Genomic DNA, 25870 nt, shown 5'->3' with positions numbered 1-25870 from the left:
ACCTACGTAAATGTAAGCGAGATGAGGACGTCAAACACAGACCCGTGTTTTATATAATAACATTGTCCATTTGTTCACAGCTGAAGAAATGTTTTATTTTTCTATAAATGTGTATTCCTCGGCAATGGATCACTGTCCGTATTATATGCAACAAATTTCAGTTGTATACAGGCAGGATGATCGGTATTACGTGCTGCCAGACTTGATCGGTGATCCCGTCATTTTTTAATATACAGCCATGAAGATCATATAATGTACAGTACCCTGCTAATTCATTTCCCATCATCCCGTATACCTGCAACAAACCATAAACAAAGAACAGAAAAAGGGAACAAAATTGTGTATGTTCCACCCCGCCGTGCTCGCTGTAAACAGATTTCAATCCAATTAAAATTACCGCTGTACAATCATGTAAAACTCCTTGTGCTTTGTTAACTGATCATCGATTCTTCCATATTCATGATATTCGGTTTCTCGGCCTGATCGATATCCTCCCCCCCCCCATATTCCATTCTCGAAACTGATGTTCTGTTATCAGCTGAAAATTCATATTTTACTGAAGCCCTAGGTGAAATTTAACACAGTCTGCTATATTTTCGATTGAATGGTGCCCTTTTCATTCACTATGATATATGCCCTACTTAAGTAATTCGTCACTATTGACCAATATTTTAATTATTTAACCATTTGAGTTGTGAATAATTTGTATTTATTGATTCATTAATTTATATTTTGGTTTATTTATTTATTTATTATTATATATTTATTATTATTATTATTTATTTTATTATTATTATTATTATTAAATTAATTATTTAATTTATTTATTTATTATCCTTATTCATTATTATTTAACAGTTCAAAATGTTCGTTCACTTGACTTTCTGAAGCTCAGGAAATATTTTAAGTATGCACTATTAATTCTTCCATAAAGTAGCGCATTCAGCGATAATAATTAAGATTTGAAAGTAAGAAAACCGGCTCTAATTTTACATCAGAACTGATATTGCAATTTCACCTTCCTTCCGTTTAAACATTTAATTCAAATTTTTCCTTCTTTCTTTCTTGCTTTAATTTACACAAAAGCCAAATCGATAAACTATCTATTAAAATACCAACGCTCGTTTATTGATACAACTTATGATAACATTGCGTTTACGGCTTATTGATTTGTTAACATAGAAGTTCGACTTATTTTGTGTTGATTATCTTTTGTATGCTTTATCTTTTATTTTATGTTGTAATATTGATGTGGACGCACCATCGGGTAGATGAGTGCCACTTTTGTAAAAGTGAAGTAAAAGTGAAGTTCCAAATCTATCTATCTATCTATCTATCATGTAGCGAAATCGGTGCATTATTCTTGGATGTATACCATCTATTGATTACCTAATTAATACAACTGTAATATAGATCCACGTAAATAAATGTAATTATTATGTTTATGTCTACATTATTTTGAAACGACTCACCATGGATAAATGACCATTGATCATGTCCTTGCAATCATTCACGAGTGATCATAAATAGTTCCTGATTATACGCCATTAACTACCGTTGATAATGCAAAATCAGTAAGAATTCATCTAAATAATTCCGAACAAATTTCATCTCGATCCACTCTGATCAATTGCAGACAAACAAGTGACGATTCAAATGAGCTCGGCAGCCAACGTCACAGTGCACAAACAAAGAAGAGAACGCCCATTGGATGAACGGAATAGGCCCATTAGCATTGACAACAATACCATAATCAAAGGGCTCAACCATTCTCTGCTGGGGTAAATTGGTTCTATTTAGACAAGCTAAATAAAACCGTATTTGCCACAGCCACCCAGGCTCATTTCAATATCCGGGGATTTTTAGGCAAACGAAAGGGGGAAAAGTGGAATGAAAACAAGGAACAAAACAAGAAGAAACGAGGAAGAGTAGGCCTACGTTCTGAGTCATTGCGCATCATAATTATGTTCATGCTTGAAATTTGTGACGGGAAGTCGCATCCACTGGAAATCCATTCTAAAATACATATTATGCATTATCATGACATGGTTATATGGCCTATAGGCTATGCTTAATCATGATGGTCGGAAAAATAAGTTAATAATAGGGGCCTAATGCAAAATGATGCACCAATTGGCTTTTAGTTTGAGGATAATATTCCCTCACAAGTCGGGTCGGTTGAAATCTGTTATGCCCAAAATAATACGAATAATAAGTGTAAACTTTTACACCAAATGACTTTATTCTGCCTTTCATAACTTTTTGAAAATAATTCTCCAACTTCTGAGGGAGCACATCCCCCTCAGGCACCCTTCTCCGTCAAAAAAGAAAAGGCTAACTTGCATTTATCCATATATTGAGCAGGTTCATACCCATGCAGAAGTCAGGTCCGCAGGAAATTTGTTAGGAATTATAGGCCTATCTTTCATAGATATAATGACTATAGGCCTATTATAGCACATCCCCCTCAAGCAAAACAGAAAAGCCTAAACTTAGGCTGAATTGAAGGAATTATTGAACACGAGTGTTAAATATAGGCGGAGACTGGGGTAATTGTGGCCCCGGGGTAATTGTGGCCCCTTTGTCTCCATGGATTTAAAATTTAAGGGGTATAATCCACGCGTCTAGTACGCACTCGTTTCTAACTGAAATTTCTGTGAAATCTTGTCCACAAGAAGTTCTTGGCGCCACGCCAGGCGATCAAACTAAAAACTGCGTGGAGTGTGCGGCAGACGCTGGTAAGAAGTTCAGCTACGCGAGAGTACCATGTTTTTATCGCCATTTACCGGTACCAGTGATTTTTGTAAAAGAAAGAAAGATAAACAAAGAAGGAAAGAAATAACTAAAGAAAGAAATCAAGGAAAAGTTCAAGAGTGAAAGAAAGAAAGAAAGAAAGAAAGAAAGAAAGAAAGAAAGAAAGAAAGAAAGAAAGCTAATAAAAGGAAGAAAGAAAGAAAAGAGAAGGAATAAAAGGAAGATAAAAAAAGAAAGACAAAGTGAAATAAAAGAAAATTTAAGAATATTAAAGGAAACTGAAAAAAATTAATGTAATCAATCAAATAAACAACGACAGAAAGAATTGAGAAAGAATAATAAGAAAGGAAACGAAAACAAAACAAAGACAGAAGAAGGAAAGGTAAGAAAGAAGGAAGACAGAATTAAATAATGAGGGAAAATAAAGATAAAATAATAACCAAGATAACAAAATATATAGACCTAGGCCTAATTAGACTAGGGCGAGCCCATTTCAGAAATCCCAAAAATGTATTATTTCATGGAAAAGAAAATTATGATGTAATTAAATGGTATTAGCGTTACACATCTCTCATTTGGTTACAGTGTAACTTCGTAATGTAATGTAACACAATTTAACTCAATTTTGGTAACGGCTGGGCAAGTGGAAATCAATAATACGTAAAAATAATATAGGCTTATAAATCCAAAATTTATTTATTTATAGGTATATATAATTATTATAAAACTAGGTTTATATTTTTTTCTTATGCATACTGTCCATTTAAACAGGCACAGTAGGCATACGAAAAAATATATAAAAGGGGTGATATCAAACGGCCTTTTTATTTGTCTTATTAACTAGTATTATATAACTTATATTTTTTTATTATAAAGTAGTTTCTTATTTTACTGATTAATGAAATTATTTCAATAGTATTTTAAGGTAAAATTCTGTAATTTGAAATATATATCACATGAAGTCAATTTAATTTTTAAATAAAATGGCTATTTTCACATCTGACTTACTTGGCGTGCAACTGACTTTATAACTTAATGATAAAACGAGAATGATAAGTAGATCGAACCAAGTTGTCCCAGCAAACACAAAAAAACGTTAAAACGTTTTAAACATTTGGATTTTGATTTAAGTAAATTAAATGTCGGGTTATATAAAGGTTATGAAAACGTTTTAATACGTTTTGTATGAAAACACACTACAATAATATTTCTAAATTATTGTTTTCAAAGTGTTATTGTAAAAATATGTTATGCAAATAGTTTTTTTTTTTTATTTTGTCAACACTAAAATAACATTATGTTAGAATGTTTGCAGTATAACGTTTTTGTGTGTTTTTAAAACGTTTTATACCCTTTATAACCCTAAATAACCCGACATTTAAACGTTTGCAACCTTTTCTAACCTTTGCGAATGATGTCGAAAATGTTTCGTATTTGCTGGGTACATACTGAGATGATATTTGAGTAATATTAATATCATTCTAAACATGATAAATAACGGGATCCGCTAATATTTAAGTTAATAATTAAAGGCCTATTCAGTGAAAGCCTGCAAAAAATTAACATTGTATATAAACTGCATAGGAGTGAAGAATAAGTCATTAAAGTTGTCATATAGGTAGGCCTACAAATATTTTTGCTATGCAAAACAACGAGAAAAAACGGCAGCATTGACAAAGTTCAAATTCAATTCAATTTGAAATTACAGATTTATGTAAAATATCTCATTTTGTTTGTAGGCGCATGGCTTAAGGGATCTAAAATGAGCGTTTATTGCGTTTCGACAGTATTTTTTGCGGGACATGAGAGCACCTCAGACCTATCGAATTGCATTCTGAATCTGAAGCATGTCTTTCTGATATCAAATAATTTTCATTTTTGAAAATCACAATATAATACAAATTTTATGACAAATTATAAAAATTTGATATTTTTCAAATTTTTGATATATAACAGTCCTCAGTAAAATATATAAATCTAATGATATATTCTTAAAGTGTATGTAGCAGGGAGGAAAAGCCGACGGTCAATTGAAAATTTTGACCTTTCATATTGAAGATATGGATTTTTTCCCCAAAAGACCAAATTTTTGTTGGTGTTTTGGGAAAAAATCCATATCTTCAATACGAAAAGGTCAAAATTTTCAATTGATCGTCGGCTTTTCATCCCACCTACATACACTTTAAGTATAAATCATCAGATTTACAAAGTTTACTTCAAGTACTGTTAAATATCAAAAATATCAATTTTTAATGATTTGCCATAAAATGTGTATTAAATTGCGAATTTCAAAAAATCAAAATTATTTGATATCAGAATGACATTCTTCGTATTTAGAATGCAATTCGATATGTCTGATGTGCTCTAATGTCCCAAAATAAATACTGTCCAAACGTTCATACCCCAGCCCTTAACCACTTCAGGTTTTCGATTTATAAAGAACTTTTGAATCAAGAGGGTTAATAAAACCGAAGAAAATCACCCACTGTCATGTTGCAGGTGTTTGCGATATCACCTGCATACGCGGACAATTTAGCTGCGTATGAGCTGCGACAAGTTTTTGCGAGTGACGCGCTATGATATCGGACTGGTATTTTGAACCAAAAATATGCCATTTCTGCTCAAATTACGAAAAAAGTAACTCCGTGACCCTATTTTTTATTAGCTTTAATGAAATATCGTATAAGTGCGCATATTATATAAAAAAATAAGCAAAATTGTTCGGGTAGATTTTTTGTTATAATCGAAAACATGTCTAAAATTGTCATTTTCCCATAGACGCCTGTACTAATTTTTCCCAAAAACAGCATTTTTAAAATGGTTATTTCTAAAAACTAACTCCGTGACCTCTCTTTTTATTTTAGATATTCAAGTATATCGATGAAATTTAATTGGTACGAAGTTTAAGAAAAATCGTTCGGCGGGATCTTGTATGGATTATACCCCTTAAAGAATTACATGGTAAAAATGCAAAAGGGGCCACAATTACCCCAGTTTCCCTAAGCCTAAAACTAAAATTAAGCGGCTCAGTTGGAAATCTGTAAAAAATATATGCTCGAAAATAACCAATAAACAGTTTTGATGTGTCCGGAGAATTGAAAGTCTGCAAAATGTTGTCGAGGGAGCAAAGTTATTCTGCAGCATTTAAGCTCAATTATGAAAAAGAGCAACATTTTTTTTAGCATTCTTCGATTTCTCACGTTCACTAGAAAGAGTGTATCCCGAGCCCACGATTTAATTAATAAATTGGATAGTAAAATTAGCAGGAGCTAGCAGGCACTTGGGCTAGCTACAACCCTGTGATCATGCTGATTAGGCCTACTCAAAAATTATTCCCGTTAAGCCAGTTCACGTTCACAATATCGTTTATGGCTGGGTTGTGAGACTAGGGAGTATGTGATTTATGAGACGTCTTTGAATTATGATATACTGTCAGGTGACTCGGCACTGAAGAGTCTTTGATATCAGAGACGTCTTTGAATTAGCAGTGCCCCCGAACTGATATAGTCCTCTTGCTCTATGAAAAAAGGGATGTTTATCCAGGACCAATTACTAGTAATTACCCCCTTTAGCCAAATTCACTCCCAGCTGGACAAGCCCAACCCAATGATAAACCACAGTAGACAAGCCAATGACCAAACTAAAAATGTGAATAGTTTGTCTTGTCCTCAAAATGAAAATGAGTAGTGAGAGTTTGATATCTTGTCAATTTCATTTTGATAAAATAAACAGAAACTATAAGGCTGTTGGTTCAAAGTGATAACATACCTTATGAAAATGAACAGAATATCTCATCCAAACAAATAGTTCAAAGACACCCGTTTTGACAAATTTCAATTATGTTATGCAGATTACAATACACTTCTTTTTTTACAATTTTGTGAATATGAACAGGAATCATCTAAGCCCTTTGCAAATAGAGCACAATCAAGAGCATAAGCCAACTTCTACCAATTCCAGAGGGAGTAATGACAGTAAATGGCATACCCTATACAGCAAAACTTCCATCCCATGTATTCAACCACAGGAGATAAGTCATGTGTAAAAGGTGTATTATCATTATGGAATCAATATCATGTATAAAGAGATCAACTTTAGGAATTATTGATTGCTTTGTTGTGTTATGAAGATAAAGTAAACTATAAAGAAATAACATAGCTTGATAGGTTCGGAGTTGCCAACCCTGCAATTTGGTAGCCCAATAGGGTGACTTTTGAAGATTTCCTAGCGACTTATAACAATTTTTTATCCCATAGAAACAAATGGTTAATAGAAAAATATGACTTTTTAACATTGGTTCATTATAGTAGTGTCCTGTCCCACAGAAACCCATTGCTACTAAGAGAAAAACTGGGTGACTTTTTGATTATTTGACCACAATTTCGCTAAAAAATTGTTGGCAACACTGGATAGGTTTCATACATGTAGAGGTGTGATGACTGCATAACTAAGTGGATCAATATTTCCAGATATGAAATGGACTGATAACATTTCATAAAACCTATCAAATCTGCCTTCCAAAGTTAACATGCAATACCTGTAAACAGCAATGCGTGACAGTCACGCATTCAGGCACTTTCTCCTGCTCTCATGCCAAGGTAGTAAATCTCACGCATCTCACAAAATAGTTGTCCCTACTCCCCGATTTTTTTAATTCTCAAGCGCCTTGGTTCTAAATCATGGGTCAAAAAGTACAATAATAATCGGCAAACAATAATTCTGTCCCAGTACGTCTGGAATATTATAAATAAAGTCTTTGAATGATTATACGAAATTTTATTTATAATGTTCCCGACATTTTCAGAAAGTCCATAACCCAAATTCAATAGCCCATTATTTCCAAAATGTTGGCCCTCTGACAACCTGAACACGTCAATATACTGTGGTTTAGCACAGTTGAAAATAAGTTTTGTTATTTATAAGTAATTATTACATTTATCAATGTGTTCAATACATGGTGTTATACCAGAGACCATAATACCTTATGGGTCTCAGGTTATGCACCTGCACTTTTGGCTTTGTATACAAAAAAGATGAAATATTGACTTGCACTTGTTTACCTATTATGTTATTCACATTTAAAGTCAATTACATTTCAAATTGACTATTTAGTGATTGCCATGAATATACAGCTTCACAGGTTGGAGCATTCCATGGAATTTGGATGCTATAAACTTCTAGAAACTATCATTTTTGATTTTTGATTCCCCTGCTCTAGCATGAATAACAACTGCTTCATATTTTCAATGTTGCCAAAACTATTCCGACAGTGCCAAGGCGCTATGAATTGGATTGCTAGGCCACGGTGAATGACTCCAGAGTCCCAAGTAGCCCAATATTTAATATTCCCTGATTTCTGCTGAAGAAACGTGATTCGCAAAACACATAAAAAGGGGTAATTCACCTATAGATTGAAAGGAAAATATTACTGCCGCGGCCTGACATATGCAAACTTAGTAGCCCAATTTTAGGCATGTAGGGTTTTGTTTTTTTGAGCAGCGGCAAGTGATCTCCCAGTAGCCCAATTGTACAACTAAGGCGCGGCATCACTGCATATATTGTACTGAGTCATACAAACTCAATCAGGTGCATCCAACTGAGACTTTAAGGGGGCAATCCAGGGGGCCCATATCTTACTATAAATAGCGAAAAGTTATATGGCTGTTAGTATGTATAGTAGAAAATTAACTGCGTCGACATTTGATGAAGGAAGCAAAGAAGCGAAGAATAATTAAAATGTCGTAATTGAATATTTTATTACACGAATTTTCGGGCCTCGCCCTTCGTCAGGTGACAAAAATAGTGTTGTATGTATACATGTATACATGTTAGTATGTATACATGTATGAAGATCGAAAGGCTCCGTCAGTTTGGATCCAAATTTTTTTCGAAGAACCCCCTCAGGTTTTATTTGGTTGAAATCGGTCAAGAATTGGCTGCAAAAACAGCAAAAATGTAGTCGGTTGCTATCCTAGGTAAACAATAGTAGTCGGTTGCTAATTATGACACGCACGTCATACAAAACGGTTGTATCTAACACCGCTCACGTAACGCAGCAAGCGATGTGACGCGCACACACAGGGTGCATAGGCCAACTTCCGTGCCAGGACCAGTGGACGCAATATGCATATACGGCAATTTTCCCCCCTGAAATTCACTTTGTCCCCAATGCCCACCCCCAAATTCCTGCGGCCGCCACTGCTCATAAAGACTTCTACAACTCTGTGTTACACACCACAATGACTCCTACGCGCATTAGTGTATACGCTAGGCGTTATGGCAACATGCATGCCCCATGCATGCTCGCAATTGACAAGACACGCTATATACTTACAATTGAACAATAAATGGATGGTTGGTAGCTGAAAGAATGGCTTTTTCATTTAGTACATGTTCCGTCTGTTTTAATTTGATAATATCCGTTATGTTGAGTATTTTCAGTGCCATATATTCCTTGTTTTTCTTGTCTCTTGCCAACACAACTCGTCCAAATGTCCCCGTTCCTGTCAACATGAAAAATAAATGCATTTATTAATTATACAAACAGTTCAAACCAACTGCAAATCGTGCAAATTATTATAATAGTCTTGAGAAACTTTTCTCAAACTTGCCTTCAAATTTGCACAGTTCAATCTTTCAATGGCACAAAACCCAGTTTAGATTTAAGGTGAGAAAAAAAAACGTTTTACGGGCAGACAATAAAGAGGATAAAATCACGGAAACTAAAGCATCAAAAATTTGATAAATTTTTGCAAACATAGTTTGAAAATGTTCTGATTTTTTTCCAAAAATTTTTAGTCAAGATCAATTTTGGCCAAAACAGCTGATTTTACATGATTTTAGCACAAAAAAATTTAAAAATCCCAAAATGCAACATCTGGGTTGGCTGAGTCAGTAAAACAGGGTTTTTTTTCATCACCTAGGATCAAGAATTTTTTTGAGAAATTGACGGTTATGTTTTAGGGGAGTAGATTTAAAATTGATTCTTTTTAAGAAAAAACTAACATAGATTGAAACAGACAATTTTTTTAATATTTCTTCAAACAATTTTACTTAGAAAAAGTACTTTGTCCTATACGTATATATCATATCATTAGAATATAGGCCACTATACAAGTACCGCTAGGCATAATATATTCTATATCATTTGCTTGTGACAATCAAATTTTATTCTTCCGATTTATCTGCCACACATTAACCTAAAACATTGTTTACATACTTAAAACATTATTTACATACTCCGACCACACAGTACAGCACAATAATAATACCAGGAAATCCATGACCCAGAATTCTTCAAACAAAAATATTATTGAAATATTTTTGATGATAAATATTGGTTTTATCAATTGAAGCGACATCACCTGAACACAATGGAATCTTATTTCATTCATTTCAGAGATTGATTGTCTAATCATGTCCAGTCTTCATGTCTCACTTGGAATCATGACACATGTATCCAAGGCCACTCACATCTTTGGAATACTGTTATTGAAGATGGTAGCTGGAATTTAATAGGCATACCCTTTAAATCTTTATTTAATTCTTATTTTAGCAGAGGTTTTGAGCCAAGCACAATAAGGAAATGCGAAAATGTTAAGTGAAAGGAGCAGGCAACAAAGGAGCAAGAAAACCACATCAAAGAAAATTAGGCTCAAAAAATATATAAATTGACTTGCCCTTATTGACTGCCCCAAAAATATGAAAAAACATGTTCGCTCTTTTTGTTGTTGTTTTTTTGTTTGTTTTTTAATGTCATATTTGTTTCAGCGATGAAGCAGTGTGCTATCAGTAGTAGATAACTGATGAAGTAATGTGGTATCAGCAGTAGATGTTTGATGAAGCAGTGTGCTATCGGCAGTAGATAACTGATGAAGTATAGTGTGCTATCAGCAGTAGATATTTGATGAAGTAGTATCAGCAGTAGATAACTGATGCAGCTGTGTGATATCAGCAGTAGATAACTAATGAAGCAATGTGGTATCAGCAGTAGATGTTTGATGAAGCAGTGTGCTATCAGCAGTAGATAACCAATGAAGCAGTGTGCTATCAGCAGTAGATAACTAATGAAGCTGTGTGCTATCAGCAGTGGATAACCAATGAAGCAGTGTGCTATCAGCAGTAGATAACTAATGAAGCTGTGTGCTATCAGCAGTAGATAACTGATGAAGCAGTGTGCTATCAGCAGTAGATAAAGCAATGTGGTATCAGCAGTAGATGTTTGATGAAGCAGTGCACACTTAAAACTACGGGGTCAAAAAATGACCCAAACGGGGTCATTTTTGACCCCAGCATAGTTATCAACTAAACACCATACCACTAACGGGGTCATTTTGACCCCATTGGTCGGGTCATTGCAATGACTACGTATTTGGGTCAAATAGTAACCCCATTGGGGTCAAAATATTACCACATTTCGGGGTCAAATGCAATGACCCTTCAAAAGGGTTGCCTTATTGGGTTACTTAATGACCTCATTTCGAGGTCAAATGAAATGACCCATTTGAAAGGGTTGTTTTATAGGGTTACTCAATAACCACATTTAGGGGTTGTTTGGATTTTTTTAGTAGGCCTATGGTCATGCTGATCCCACCAGGACATAAGTGTGTTTCTGCACAGAGAAAGCATTACATAAACAGCAAACTGCAAAATGCATCTGTGTATCACACTCACACACAGTCAGTCCTCGCCTATGACAGTTCACGTATTATAAGCTTACCATGATATAGCCTTAAAGCTTATAACAACTGCAGCCAAGACACCAGCCACGACAGCATGAAATTGGAATGAATCTGCGTGCATAGACAAGGGTCTATGCATCCTTGCAGTCTCACTTTTCAACTAACTTTTCATATTCCATCATGCAGACAAGCACACACGACAATCCGCTGAGCTGCACAATCAGAACAAATATGGCGCTGATGTGACCATGAGCCGATGCACACCGTGTGTGCAAATAGTTCAAATGCAAGTCATTATAAAGTTGACAAATTGGGTAACTTCGGTCAAAAAATTAGTTTTATTTATTAATCAACAAACATTAATTGCAGCTCATGTTTAAACTCATTTATGAATTGAGATTTTCAAAGCGGAAGATTGAAACTGATATCAATGCGCCGACGGTATCGGCAAAATGACCACTAAGTTTTTGACCACGTTAAATCGTGGCTAAAATGACCTCGTGAATGTGGTCAAATTAAAACAGTACAACCCCCTTGAAGGGTCAAAACAACCCCAAACGTGGTCAATTCAAAATGACCACGGAAAATATAACCCCGTAGTTTTTAGTGTGTGTGCTATCAGCAGTAGATAACTAATGAAGCTGTGTGCTATCAGCAGTAGACATCGGATGCAGCTGTGTGCTATCAGCAGTAGATAACTGATGAAGCAGTGCGCTATCAGCAGTAGATAACTGATGAAGTAGTGTGCTATCAGCAGTAGATAACTGATGAAGCAGTGTGCTATCAGCAGTAGATAACTGATGAAGCAGTGTGCTATCAGCAGTAGATAACTGATGAAGCCACATGCTATCAGGGGCAGGGTTTACATTAACACACAAATCATGCATATTATTTACACGTTCACACATTATCCGTATCCCTTCAAATGCAAAATGAAAAGTCCAAAGCATACAAAATTTTGAAAACATACGCATTCATATATTCAATGATTTGATATAGAAAAACCCAATATTTTCATCTGGTAGTGATAGATGACAAAAATATACCTTTCTTATTTAGAGAATGAACCATGGGATTCTTGCCATAACAATTCAGTGAAATTGAGACACACATTGTTAAAATAGAAACAATATCCTCTGCGCAATGTGTTATACCCTTTCAGATGAAAAATATTCACAATTGAAAGGACACAAAATGGAATATACCTCTTCAGCCAAATGCTTAAAGAAAACCCTAATCAGGAGTAGATAAACTTAACTGAGGGTTGTTTTTTTCATTTCAATATACATAATGACAATGTAGCATAATCAGGCCAGTGTCATACCCAGGGTCATACCATCTCTTGATACCAAACGAAGCTGCAAAAATCAATTTTTGGATTAAAATATTTAAGAACCATTTTAGATACCTGTATGGTGTAATCACATCAAGATTAGTAGGATTACTTCCAAGGTCAAATATTAATACCCATGTATATAGTGTCTAATTGTTGAAAATCAACCATAAGTCCTGCTAAAACTATTACTCAGAAGACTGAATACATCCATGTGATGAGGTTAAAAAATTAGTAGTCTCAAAGCTGCAGGGGGCATTTATGTTTTTTGTACAAAAAATATCAAATGTTGGTACAAATGTTTTAATAGAACAGATAGCAAAGTTTGCACAGTATTTTTGAGGAACCTGAGAGCACATCTGACATACCAAATTGCAGTCTGAATACATGGAATGTCCTTTTGATATCAAATAATTTTGATATTTTGAAATTCGCGATATGATATAAATTTTATGGCAAATTCTTAACAATTTATATGTTTTATATATTTTATATTTTTGACATTTAACAGACCTCAAAGTAAATTTTATAAACCTAATGATATGTACTTAAAGAGGAGGGGGTAACCCTATTGGTTTAGGATATGGATTAATTGTCTTCAAACTTACATGCAATGTCAAATATTGTCCCCTTTATGGATCTATATGAGAAAGCAGCAACATTTTTAGCGTAAATGTGAATAATTAGTATAATTAAGTTACAAGCCAATATGTTGGTATACTTGCATTCTGCTCAGGCATCCGGAAACAACACTGTGTGCCGTATATACGGGATAATACATGTGCCAATGGAAACAGAATGTTTCACCATGGCACTGATAACCAGCTCACCCTAATACATGATATAATTATATGATCCAATATATGATATCAAAAACTCATCAAGAATAAGAAAAATCAGGAGGGGGGATGATGCTGTTGATCAGGTTACGGACCTTGAAGATATACATTTGTTCCCCAAAAGAGGTCTTTTGGAGGGACAAAATGTATCTTCAATATGAAAGCTCAAAATTTTCAGATGATGGATGGTTTTTCTTCCCAGCTACATACACTTTAAGTACATATCATTAGATTTATAAAGTTTATAGACTGTTAAATGTCAAAAATATCAATTTTTAATAATTTGCCATAAAATTTGTTTCCATACCTGATGTGCCTTTCAGCAATTTAACCATGTACCTCTTATATATATTTTCAATGTGCAATTTAGTATCTTACTAAGTGTGCTTTGATATTTTTATTGGTCTTGTTGCTCTGGAGCGAGTGAACGCATCTGTATGCCCTCATTAGGGATTTGGTGCTTTTTCCATTTCTTATTCTCTCACCCCTCTGGGATCATGATGACTCGGCCCACTCAGCAGGACTACATCTTTTTACTGTTATGAGTATTCTGAATATTGTATTTCATAAATTGATGTGCAATATTGAACATGTATATGTTTTGGATTGTTTTCTCCATTTATTTATCATGTTTATTGGTTATTTGAATGATTTTGTCCTGTGGGTGAGGCCACCTCTTTTCCACCTTTTTTCCCAGGACCTTTTGTCTGCAGTCCGCACTTTCAGCTGTGGACTTTTCTTACCTTGAGATTTGGCTGCTGGAAGCAAGTCTCGCCCCCGGGGTCTCGCCCCTTGTTTGAATATTAATAAACTTTTAATATAAACCATGAATTTGGGAGCACGGTGGCCTAGAGAAAGGTTGCGGGTTCGAGCCCCAGCGACGCCATCGTGTTGTGCCCTTGAGTAAGGCACTTTATCTCGATTACTTCTCTCCACCCAGGTGTTTAAATGGGTACCGGCATTCTTAAATGCTGGGAAGGTAACATACTCGCTGTGGAGGAGGTGTAACGATCCCCCTATAGCAACATTACATGGAGGAGTCTGGCCGAATCGCCAATGAAAGAGAGATGGGTAATTATGTAATTAATACTTTAAATTAGCAAAGAATTGAGTAATTAAAGGTGGGTAACCTCATTGACACCTCACCCCCCCTTTTGCCCATCAAAATGCAAATTTGGTATCAGGTACATGTAAAAGCTCATATTTTTCTCATTAACATATTGAAATTAGGCGTGTCAAATCGGTATATTTCCGAAGAAATCATCAAAAAACTGTCAAATTAGTATCGACTGTGGTATACCACATTTGAGACTAATTCAACAGTTTTTTGATGATATCTTCAGAAATGCATCAACTTTGGAACTCCTAATTTCAATGTAATAGATCATGCATGCATTTGATATCAATTTATTAGGCCTACATGATCGTGATGATTATCATGAATAAAAAACACTGTAGACTACCAGTATCAAGCTGTATAAATGACAGTAATTCCATAATGAGTTAGTCACATTTACAAGGAACATTTACATCTTCTTTTTGCATGATGTTTGAAAGGGACGACATCTTATGTTATACACAAGAATTTGATTTTCCAAATATCAGGTCACCTATACCTTTAACAATATCTTCCCCCAATAGGATAGTTCATACAATCATTTACAATGTTGATGCCTGGGGCCTGTATGTGTGTTATAAGCCTTATATTTGGCCATTTTAGCCTACAAAGTGCAAATTTTTGCACTCTTGCACAAATTTGTTCCACCTTTGCACCATATTTCACCATTTTAGCATCAATATAATGGCAACTAAACTTTCCATGCGCATGTACCACAAACTTATCCAATTGCCAAAAGGTGCTGAATTCACTATACATTGAACTTATGTTTTCCGACCCCATCCTCCATATGTGACACGATCTGGTCCATGGGGGCCAAAGGCGGCAAATTTGAAACTGATATAAAGGTTAAATCGTCGGCTGTATTCCATAGTGGCGTATAGTGATTTTTGGTCATTTTTTTGAAAATTGGCACATATGTTTTTAGTGATGTTCTCTTTCATTTTTTCTAAGTCTCATGAGTCATAATTAGCTAATTAATTAGTAATTAATTAATTAAATGTGGCGTATAGTTACAAAGTGACATTTTTTGTATTCCATAGTGGCGTATCGACCATACGCCACTTTTTATACACATGTTATAATTATGAAATATAGGCAAAAATGAAAAACATCGTATGTCATAGTGGCGTACACGTATCGGAGCTATACGCCACTATGGAATACTTAACGACGTTAAAAAGTAACGCCATAGGGATTACACGGCGACCGAGGTGGCGTGACGGTTAACGTTAGGTTAGGGTATTGCGTTTTGTTCGCTTTTCCATAGTGACGATAGTTTTATTTTCAGTTTGCCAGCAATAGTATGTATTTATTTCTTTTGAAAAATATATAACAATAAAATCTATTTAGTTTACTACAGAAATTTCACATCATTTACAAAATATAATGAATGTCTGATTTACACAACTCGATTTTAAATTGGCATTTCTTCAAACCCGATTTTCTCGAAAAGTTGTTTATTCATGGGCGCCCACTATACGCCACTATGGAATACGGACGACGAAATATGGAGTAAAAAAACGATTTAATACATAAGAAAATAGACATCAAAAATCTTCATAACTTTTGAACGAAGTATGCTAGACCTTTGGTGTTTTCAGTAAATGATAGCATATTGTAAGTATAATGTAATGATTGTAGTAACTCAATTTTCAAATATTGCCTCCTTTGGCCCCCATGGACCAGATCGTGTCACATATTAAAAAGAAATCTACGCCACTGTCTACATTCAGAAGATTATGAACAATTTTTGAGCCCCCCAAAAGTAGTTCTACAAAGAAAATCACAAGTGCCACGGCAATTTGCATAATATTATCAATGATAGATGTATGATAAATGGTTAATACCATTCATTATAATATGATAACAAATGATGCATGGCCAAACAAGGATGACAAAAGAAGAATTGCTGAGAATCCTACTATGATATCAGTGCATGCAGATATTAATTTTTGACCATTACCATTCTCTAAATTATTATATTAAAGGAGTATTTAGTGATCCTAGCATCCTCTTTTTATGACATTTTTCAGTATATATCCACGAAAAAAGCTTATTCAAAAAATTTCAGTCGATTCCGATTCCGATTTTGCGTTAGCGAGTTATGCATGATTATGCATATTACACTGCTGTAAAGACAATGTGTTGTAATTTCGTTCTGGTATACCTGAACGTAATTCAGAATTCACGATATCTTTGCTAATCAAATTAATCTGCAAGAATTTTTTCACATAAAACATTTAGCCAGAGGTTTCCAGTCGTATAAAAATCTCAACTTAACTTTTTTGGAGAAAAGTGGGGGGGGGGAGGGGAGGAATGATGCTGTGGATCACGAAATGCCCTTTTAATTAGGACTATATCTATTTTAATGTATGTCACATTAATTTTGTAACATAATAATATGATAAAATAAATGATACCATGCTGCATCATTCATTTTGATGTCTGGAACTGAACTGATGTGTATCCACATGGTAATACATGTGAGGTATGAATCCATTTTCTATTGATTATACTCTCCATCATATATTGACTAAATTCTGTCTCAGTAATCCCAGCCTTTCAATTCTTTTCATTATTTCTTTTTTCGGTGATTAACTTTTGTGAAAAGAAGCCCTATTAATACCAATGCTATGATGAGGTATGATGTAAGCATACTCCCACACATGAAGGTGATTCTATGAACTTCAAAATTTACCAATAAACTTTTAAATTATGACGTAGTAATATTTAATGTTTGTTGCAGTATTACATAATATGGATCATAAAATTTATAACAAACAATTGATATTGCGAAGAGTGCAGAAATCAAATGAATTTTAGGGATCGGATAGCAACCAGGGGCGTAGCCAGCTTTCTTGGTAGGGGGCACAGACGAGAAAAAAATGTAGTTGTATCATACAATATATATGCTGGTTTTTGATATAGATTGTACATGTCTTTGAGCTTCCCCAAAGGCTTTATTGGGGTACAATGTAATGTGCCCACATCTTAGTGTGTAAAATTTTTGTATTTTACACTATTTTTGCCCATTATCAGGATAAAAAATTAAGGGCTTTATTACCGGTACGACAATGTGCACTATTTTGGCCCATTAATGGGGTGAATGATTGTATGGACCATCCCCCCATCAAAACATTTAAAATGTGTGATATAAAACACATTTTATGGCAAATTATTAAAAATTGATATTTTTGACATTTAAGGAGGCTGTGTACTCTCAGACATACATGTAGTAAAAGTGCAATAACTTTGTAATTATTCGCGCAAGACATATAAAAGTATTCATTTTATGAAGGCAAGACATCAATAAATCTTAATATAAATACAGATTTGGGGTAAAAATCACAAAAAGTGAGTTTTTGGCAATATTTGTTAGGTACATCATAACAAAAAAACACTCTTTCCAAAATATTTTATTTTGTTTTTAGCTCAATCTTGAGGCCCCATTCCAAAAACTTTTTTTTATTTTTTTGATATTGGCCTTATTTTTTGAGATATTGACCATATAAGGTATCAAATTGAACTTTTTAAAATTCACATACGCCTATTTGCACGAAATGATGCCTAAAATCGGAAATAGACCAAAATATAAAAAAATGAGAAAACCGTTTCTTGAGTCGATCATGCTTTTTACGATGATCATATTTGCTTACCTATAGATGCTGTATTTATTGAGTTTTTCGTGTAACTAAATCGTCATTTTACCGAGAAAATGAACATTGAAATAATGGCCGTTGAAGTTTAAAGTGGTCACATTTTGCACTTTCATCGAATCTCGCAGGAGAATGCAGCAGTTTTTATTTTTCTACCTTACATTACATAAACATCGGGTAAATCCACGGCCCCTTGAGAAGTTTGAGCGAAATCCATTCATAACTTGATATTTAAATCGGGGAAAGAACTTGAAAAAACCCACATTTTATCAGCTAAAAGCGGAGCCATTTGACCACTAGGTTTTTGTGCTTCGTGGTGTTTCCATAAGATGCGCCACGCATGCAGATAAGCGTTAACGTGTCGTAGCGTATTTGTGCGTTAACAAATTGCGCGATCACGCAACGCGATGCGTTATTGCGCACATGTACCCTGCTGGTACAATAAAGATTTTCTTTCCTTTTCAATTTCAAACACGAGTGGAATAGTGAAATAAAATCCTTAAAATATTGCAGTTGGAGAGCTTTTACAAATCTGGATTTTCATTCCTTGTATTTATAAAAAACATAACAAAGTACAAACATATCAAAAAAACTCAATTTTGCAAAAGAAACAATGTCTAGAGTACACAGCTGCCTTAACAGTCGTTACAGTCCTGAAAGTAAACTTTATGAATCTAATAATCACTTTTGTAACATAATAATATGATAAAATAAATGATATCATGCTGCATTATTCATTTTGATGTCTGGAACTGAACTGATGTGTATCCACATGGTAATACATGTGAGGCATGAATCTATTTTCTATTGATTATACTCTCCATCACATAATAATATGTACTTAAATTTGTGCAGCTGGGAGGAAAAGCAGACCATTATTTGAACATTGTGACCTTTTGTACCTTCCAGTGCCCCCCCCCCCCCATCTAAAACCGACTGCAGATGGAAAATAACATGGCTGTTATAGTTCCTTTCTTACACTTATCATCTTTGCATATCATGTATATGAGGTATATGTAACTTAAGGATGCTATGGTTAGAACTAGGACTGTTCAGTTGAACTTGCCAGAAGGGCAAATCGCAGTTGTTAAACTTTTTGATTGTTTTTATCCATTTGCACTGACATCCCTCTATCTTAATGTCATTGACATGATCCCGGCATAGGCTCCCTGTCGTGATGTGCCGTGCTACCTACGTGCCATCACGTTTGCCCAATTTATTGTATTTTCTACAAATTCATGGTATGTGAATGAAATCTGGTACATGAACTTGGTGTTGTGTTTCCAGGGGTCTCATTGCACAGTAGTCCACTATTATTAAAGTCAAGTCAGTGAACAATGTCCTAGACAATCAGTGAGCTATCATTAGATATCAATGGATTCAGCCCCGGGAATACTCAAGTTTGGTTTGGGTAGGGATGTGGCTTTGAGAATCTAAAACTATAAAATATTTTAAAGCTGTTATACCAATTTTGAAAGACAAATGGAACAATTATTGTTTTACCCGACACCAAGATTTTTGGCAAAATTTCAAAAACAATTTGGGCTTCAGTATTGACTGTATTGTGTATCTCTTCATTTGCAGTATTGTGCATTGTTTTCAAATAATTTGAAAAAAATTACCAATTTTTAAACCAAAATTTTACCCAGAAAAGGGTGCCATTGTAATACAAAATGCCCAAAGTGACACTCTTTGTTGCAGCACATCCTTGTATGGTTATTTGTACTGAGTAACAGTTCTAAGAGTAAGAGAAAGTATTCTTAATTGAAAAAAGTATTTTGCTCACAAAAATAGTGAATGTGAAGTTGAGAAATGCATTTTTTACCAAAAACCTCCATTTTAAAAGGACAATTTTTAAGTTTTAATTTCTGGCCTGCGACTGCCTTCCACTTGTCTTAGGTATTCAATGTTGAATACTTTCAACAAATAGTATTCAATCTGTTCAATTCAAATCATTCTCATTTTCCAACAAATGTTTGTAATGTTGATGACAAAAAATGTTCACATTCAAATAATTAACATTGAATACAGTCACCACCAATTGATGTTAAACTTAAATGCAAAAACATTAGTTAGAAGATAAAAATGGTTTGAAAAATAACAAGTAATTGTTGCATCGAACAGTGGTATGTGCCAAGGGGTGTCGGAGAGTCACTTTCAGTCAGTCAGGGGAATTTACATTTTTAATCTAAATAAAATGTCGGGTTTTATAATGGTCATGAAAACATTTTAGCGTTTTGTATGAAAACGTGTGTTATTGTAAAATATTTTTTAAATATTTTGTCAACAGTTACATACATTGTAACATTATGTTACAATAAAATACATAAAACCTCTATTATGTTATAACAGCATGATTTATTACTCGGAGTTTCACGCCTAATACGGCGATCAATATCATCAGATAAATAGCTGATGATATTGATCGCCGTTTTAGGCGTGAAACTCCGAGTAATAAATCATGCTGTTATAACATAATAGAGGTTATCCGTGTTCTATAAGCTGCATATCCTATCAACGACTGCTATACCTTGTTTAGGACTTTCAAAAGAAGTACCTGCATGTGCAACCATGACTGTTTCAAAATAGCCCGCCAAGAGTCATGTAGGTAACTCCGAGGTCATGCATTGAATTGTTTTGAATAAGGAATACTACGGGAATCAGCGCCTTTTGTTAGAAGTCACACATGAGTAAAGTGGATAACCTCTATTACGCTGTTTTATGTATTTTATTACACGCTCTACTATCTAATAGTATCGAGCACTATCTTCAGCTGTTTTGATTAACTATATATTATAACATCATGTTACAATATTTTGCAGTTTAGTTTTCAATGTTATGAAAATGTTTTATACCCTTTATATACTCCTATAAGTATAACCGGACATTTAAACATTTAAACATTTTCTGGCAACCTTTTCTAACCTTTTGCAAATAATGTCGAAAACATTTTGTGTTTGCTGGGTATAATAATGCATGAAATTACCAAACGACAAAAGTATCTTCATCCTACTTCAAAACTATTCCAAAATATTTCAAGAGATGGATTATGCTTGGAATAATCCTCTTATGTTACCATCTAATAATAATATAGGCTAAACCTTCTTGATGATTCTCTAGGACATTTGAGACAAAAAAAATACCTAAAGAATATTAAATCTGATCAGATTCCTATGTTTCATTGTAACCACATTATGTACACATGAATTAAATAATGATATTTCCTCCTGGTAAATTGAGGTTTAGATTCTATTTGATTTTCAAGTATGATATGCATGACCATCTTCTTTTTCACCACACCCCTAAACAAGTTTCACCATACATGCACCAGCAAAAATACCCCATATTAAACAAAGAAAATTACAGGGTTTTTTTTTCTTACTAAACAACTAAGCAAGTTTTTTGTTTAAAAAATATACACAGTTTTGACTTAAAGGAGTATTTTGTGATCCTAGCGTCCTCTTTTTTTATGACATTTTTTAATACATATCCATGAAAAAAGCTTATTCCCAAAAGTTCAGTCAATTCCGATTTTGCATAATTTTGCGAGTTATGCATGATTATGTGTATTACACTGCTGTAATTTCATTCTGGTACATTGTATACCAGAATGAAATTCAAATTTCATGATATCCTTGCTAAACGAATTAATCTGCAAGAAATGTTTTGTACATAAACATTATGCAGCCAGAGGTTTCCATTGATATAAAAATCTCAACTTTTTTTGAGAAAAGTGGGGGGATGATGCTGTGGATCACGAAATGCCCTTTTAATTTACAATTTTTTGAAAAACTACCCAAAATAAATTGACCACTGATATATAAATATACCCCATTTTCTTGGAACTTTTTGATATAAAGGAGTTTCTTGCATGGTCATGAAAACACACCCTTTTTCAAATCTTCTTCTGTCATGTATGTGTATACACAGTGCAGTGGCGTAGCCAGGACTTTTTCAGAGGGGGGAGGGGCCAAGGCAAATTTCCAGGGGGGGGGGGGGCAAACTTTGATGTAAATGGTCAAAAATGGGCTAAATATTACAAAAAAAGGCCCCCCACAAGGGGAAAGACTTCTCACAAGGGGGTGGGCTGCCCTTCTTGGCTTCGCCATGGTATAGTGAGCATCAATAATATAAGGATTCAATTATGTACATCGTACTCCCCTACTTGTATCATGAACAGTGATGAGCAAGAATGGTGAAACCTTGTTGAATGAAACCTTGCAGCAAAATAATTCTCAAATATAAATACAAATTATAATGTTTGATCTACATTTCTCATTTTTGGGTCAGTCACAGTCAGTAAGTTGGATTACAATAAGTTGGGATTATAGATTGTAATTCTTCTTGGTAATTTGTTATCATATCAGATTACATACATCATCAAATATCACCATTGATGGAATTCAATGCATGGGTTAATTGAATGCCTTTCAAAATGTTCACCTTTCCAGATCTGATTCAATGTTGACTACGGAGCAAAAACAAAAATGTTTTAAAAAAAGTTATAAACATGTTATAAATGTGTCTTGTTGTGGTCAAAATGTTTTTAAAAAAAATTTAAAATAACATTAACATATTAAAATAACATTTTAACAAAATAACATTTTAAACATATTAAAATAACTTTTAAATGTTGTTATAGAAAGATAATGATTTATTTAAAATGTTTTGTTAGAGGACAAAAACACTACAACCTCATTTTGAAAATGCTGTCAAAATGTTATTGGAAATATTTTGGGGTAAACATGTTTGCAAAATTTATGTGTCAACATTTGAATGTTAGAAGAATTTGGTTTCAAAAAAGTTTTCAATAATGTTTTTGAATGTTATTAAAATGTTTTCATGATCTTTATTAACCAGACAATAAATGTTTTCTGTCAAATGTTCATGTTCTGTGTTTACTGGGATACCATATAGACCTACATCTTAGTTTTGTTGAAAATGTTAGACATGAAAATATCAATAATATTAATTACAATTTCCCACCCAACCAAATATGAAATATTGACTGCAACATTGATGTTTTATTTGTCACAATATGTAACCTTCATCCTGATTCTGAGAAATTATACATCATGCCCTATACTGAATTTTTAAAAGTTTTTTCAAACCACAAAGGGAACAAATAGAACACACCGGGCTGTGTGTGACTCAGTGATGTATGGTCATAGGGCAAGTGCCCCTCATCGATTTGAAAAGTTAGAAAATCCCATGGGAAAATTGCCCAAAATTGCATGTGTCCCCCCCCCCCCCAATATCATGGTCATGGTCAGTGCACACATGTCTACATACATGCTGCGCCACTGATGTGATCCAGCCCAAAGGGGAGTTTATAATTATGTATATTTTACTTAAGGGGGTACTATACACCCCTGTGGCAAATTTGTGACTATTTTTGTATTTTTCTCAAAAAATAATAACACAGTGGTAACTAAAGTTCTGTATAATTATTGGGGCAAGGAATCCGATTACTACACTAAAATTTCAGTGACTCACAACAAGCGGTTCAGTATATATGATGGGAAATGAGGTACATTCTAGAGGTACCTCTTTTCTTATCATAAATAACGAATCGCTTGTCTTGGGTGACTGAAATTCCAGTGTAGTAATTGGATTCCTTGCTCCTATAATATACATAACTTTTGTTACCACTGTGTTATTGTTTTTTGAGAAAAATTTAAAAAATATACACGAATTTATCAAGGGGTATAGTACCCCCTTTTAAGATAGGTGGGCCATATAAATTGATTGGTCATATATTTGGGACCCCCATGAAAATGAGTCTGACAGCCCCCCACCCCACCCCAAAAGTGCCATCCATTCTGCATGCTGATGTATGATTAACATGATTAAAACGATTATGTTTACTTACCAACTGTTGACATGAGCTCAAAGTCTTCCAATTTATATTGTCTTTTTCGATCGTTGTTATTGTCTGGAATTGGAGCCGGGGGCTCCTTCAATTTGTTGGAACTTCCAGATCTTCGAAGATTCTTGCTTTTCTGGATCTTACAATGAGCCATTGCGGCTGCGGGTGAAGATGCGTACTTGAGTTCTGAAGTGTTTGGGTTTCGGCTCTCAAATGTTTCAATGGGCTTTCTGGAGCCTTTTCAATGTCTTCAACCGCAGGACTAAGGAAAGCTCACAGTCCTACCAGCTCCTGCCGATAAACGATGACCAATAATGCAAACGCTTAACGGGACCTACATCGTGGATGTTTTGAGGTCATATAGTCACGCGATTCGTGGGATTTGCCGCCGGTATCTGCTGCTAAGAAATTCACAGAAATTACTTTTTACTTGACTCCAAGTTCAGAGAAAATGTCTCTTTGATTAGGGTAAAGTTCCGCCAAAAGCAAATATCATCTTGCGGTGATGTTACCTAAACAAAAGCTTGGCTGCAGATGGTGAAACTCTCATGGTGACAGGAGGAGCGTCAATTGATGATAGGGCCGGTGACCGTAAAGACAATTTGAAGTTCAATCGTAAATTCCCCTCTTCCACTGCTCGATGTACGCACAAAAATCATCTTCAGTCAATGATCACCGTCATCACTGCATCATCATCGAAATCCCAGCTGCACTAAAATCGGACATCAATAAAAGCTTATGAACCGTTACACGAGTTGCTTTGCTGGTCGCAGGACAACAACTTTCTCAACGCGACGTATATAAAACAAATTCAAATTCAGGAAACAAATGTTTATGCAACCCAATGATTCCTCTTGTAGGACAAATTCCGGAGAAGGGAAAAATATACGATGTGACACACGGATGCGTTAGCCTACCGACTGAGGCCAATTTGCAAAACCCACATTGGGCAAAACCGGCGACTGGTGAAATTGATCGGCTGTAGAAAACTTTGTCCATTAAAAAGTATTGCTGCGCTTACATTTATGCAACTCACTCCCCGTGGAAACGGTGGCGCTGCACCGTGCCTGTGAGTAGGCCCTGGTTTTCAAGCTTTTTCAGACGGGACGACTGCAGGATGACTGCAAGAAAACCTCCACTTGAGCACAATATCAAATGCCCTCCTCACAAACATGAGTTGGCATTTTGACAGATATTACTTTTAAAGATAGGCCTATTGTATCTTTAAAAGTAATGATGATAAAATTACATAAAAGTATACATTTTCAGAAAGAATATGATGCAAGGAATCCAACAAGCACAGCAGATTTCTTGAAAAAAAAAACAATTCTGAGAAAACCGCTAAATTTGATTTTCCATGTCAATATTTTTGTCCACTATTAGGCTAAAAAAAATAAATAGTTGACTTCACATTTAGGTGCCAACACCTGGGTTGGTCAGTCGATTTTTTTAATTATTATTATTATTATTATGCAATTTCTGCAAAAAACTTTCTAGAGCTCAAAATCTTCAGGCAAGTATTTATCAAAAAACTATGGAAAATGTGATTCAAATCAATGCAGGAAACGTGACTGAACACAATTTCTGTCCCACATTTCCCTGTAAACACAACTAACGG

The 25870-nt window shown here is 34.6% G+C and overlaps 1 protein-coding gene across 1 annotated transcript in view; it reads right to left on the bottom strand.

The window, feature by feature from the left end:
- The window catches only part of LOC140155685 (cAMP-dependent protein kinase catalytic subunit PRKX-like), a 59967-nt gene extending 34685 nt beyond the window's left edge, over positions 1-25282 (bottom strand). Inside the window, exons 1-2 of the mRNA XM_072178613.1 lie at positions 24256-25282; positions 9089-9257 (exon numbers count right to left, since the gene is read on the bottom strand). Coding sequence (XP_072034714.1) covers positions 9089-9257; positions 24256-24406 — 320 coding nt within the window. The 5' untranslated portion in view covers positions 24407-25282. The remainder of the gene's footprint in view (positions 1-9088; positions 9258-24255) is intronic.
- Between the last annotated feature and the right edge of the window lie 588 nt (positions 25283-25870).

The sequence above is a fragment of the Amphiura filiformis genome, chromosome 6 (genome assembly GCF_039555335.1).
Source record: "Amphiura filiformis chromosome 6, Afil_fr2py, whole genome shotgun sequence".
NCBI classification, from domain to species: Eukaryota; Metazoa; Echinodermata; class Ophiuroidea; order Amphilepidida; family Amphiuridae; genus Amphiura; species Amphiura filiformis.
Note: the sequence above shows the minus strand (reverse complement) of the source record. Positions and strands in the feature narration are given on the sequence as shown.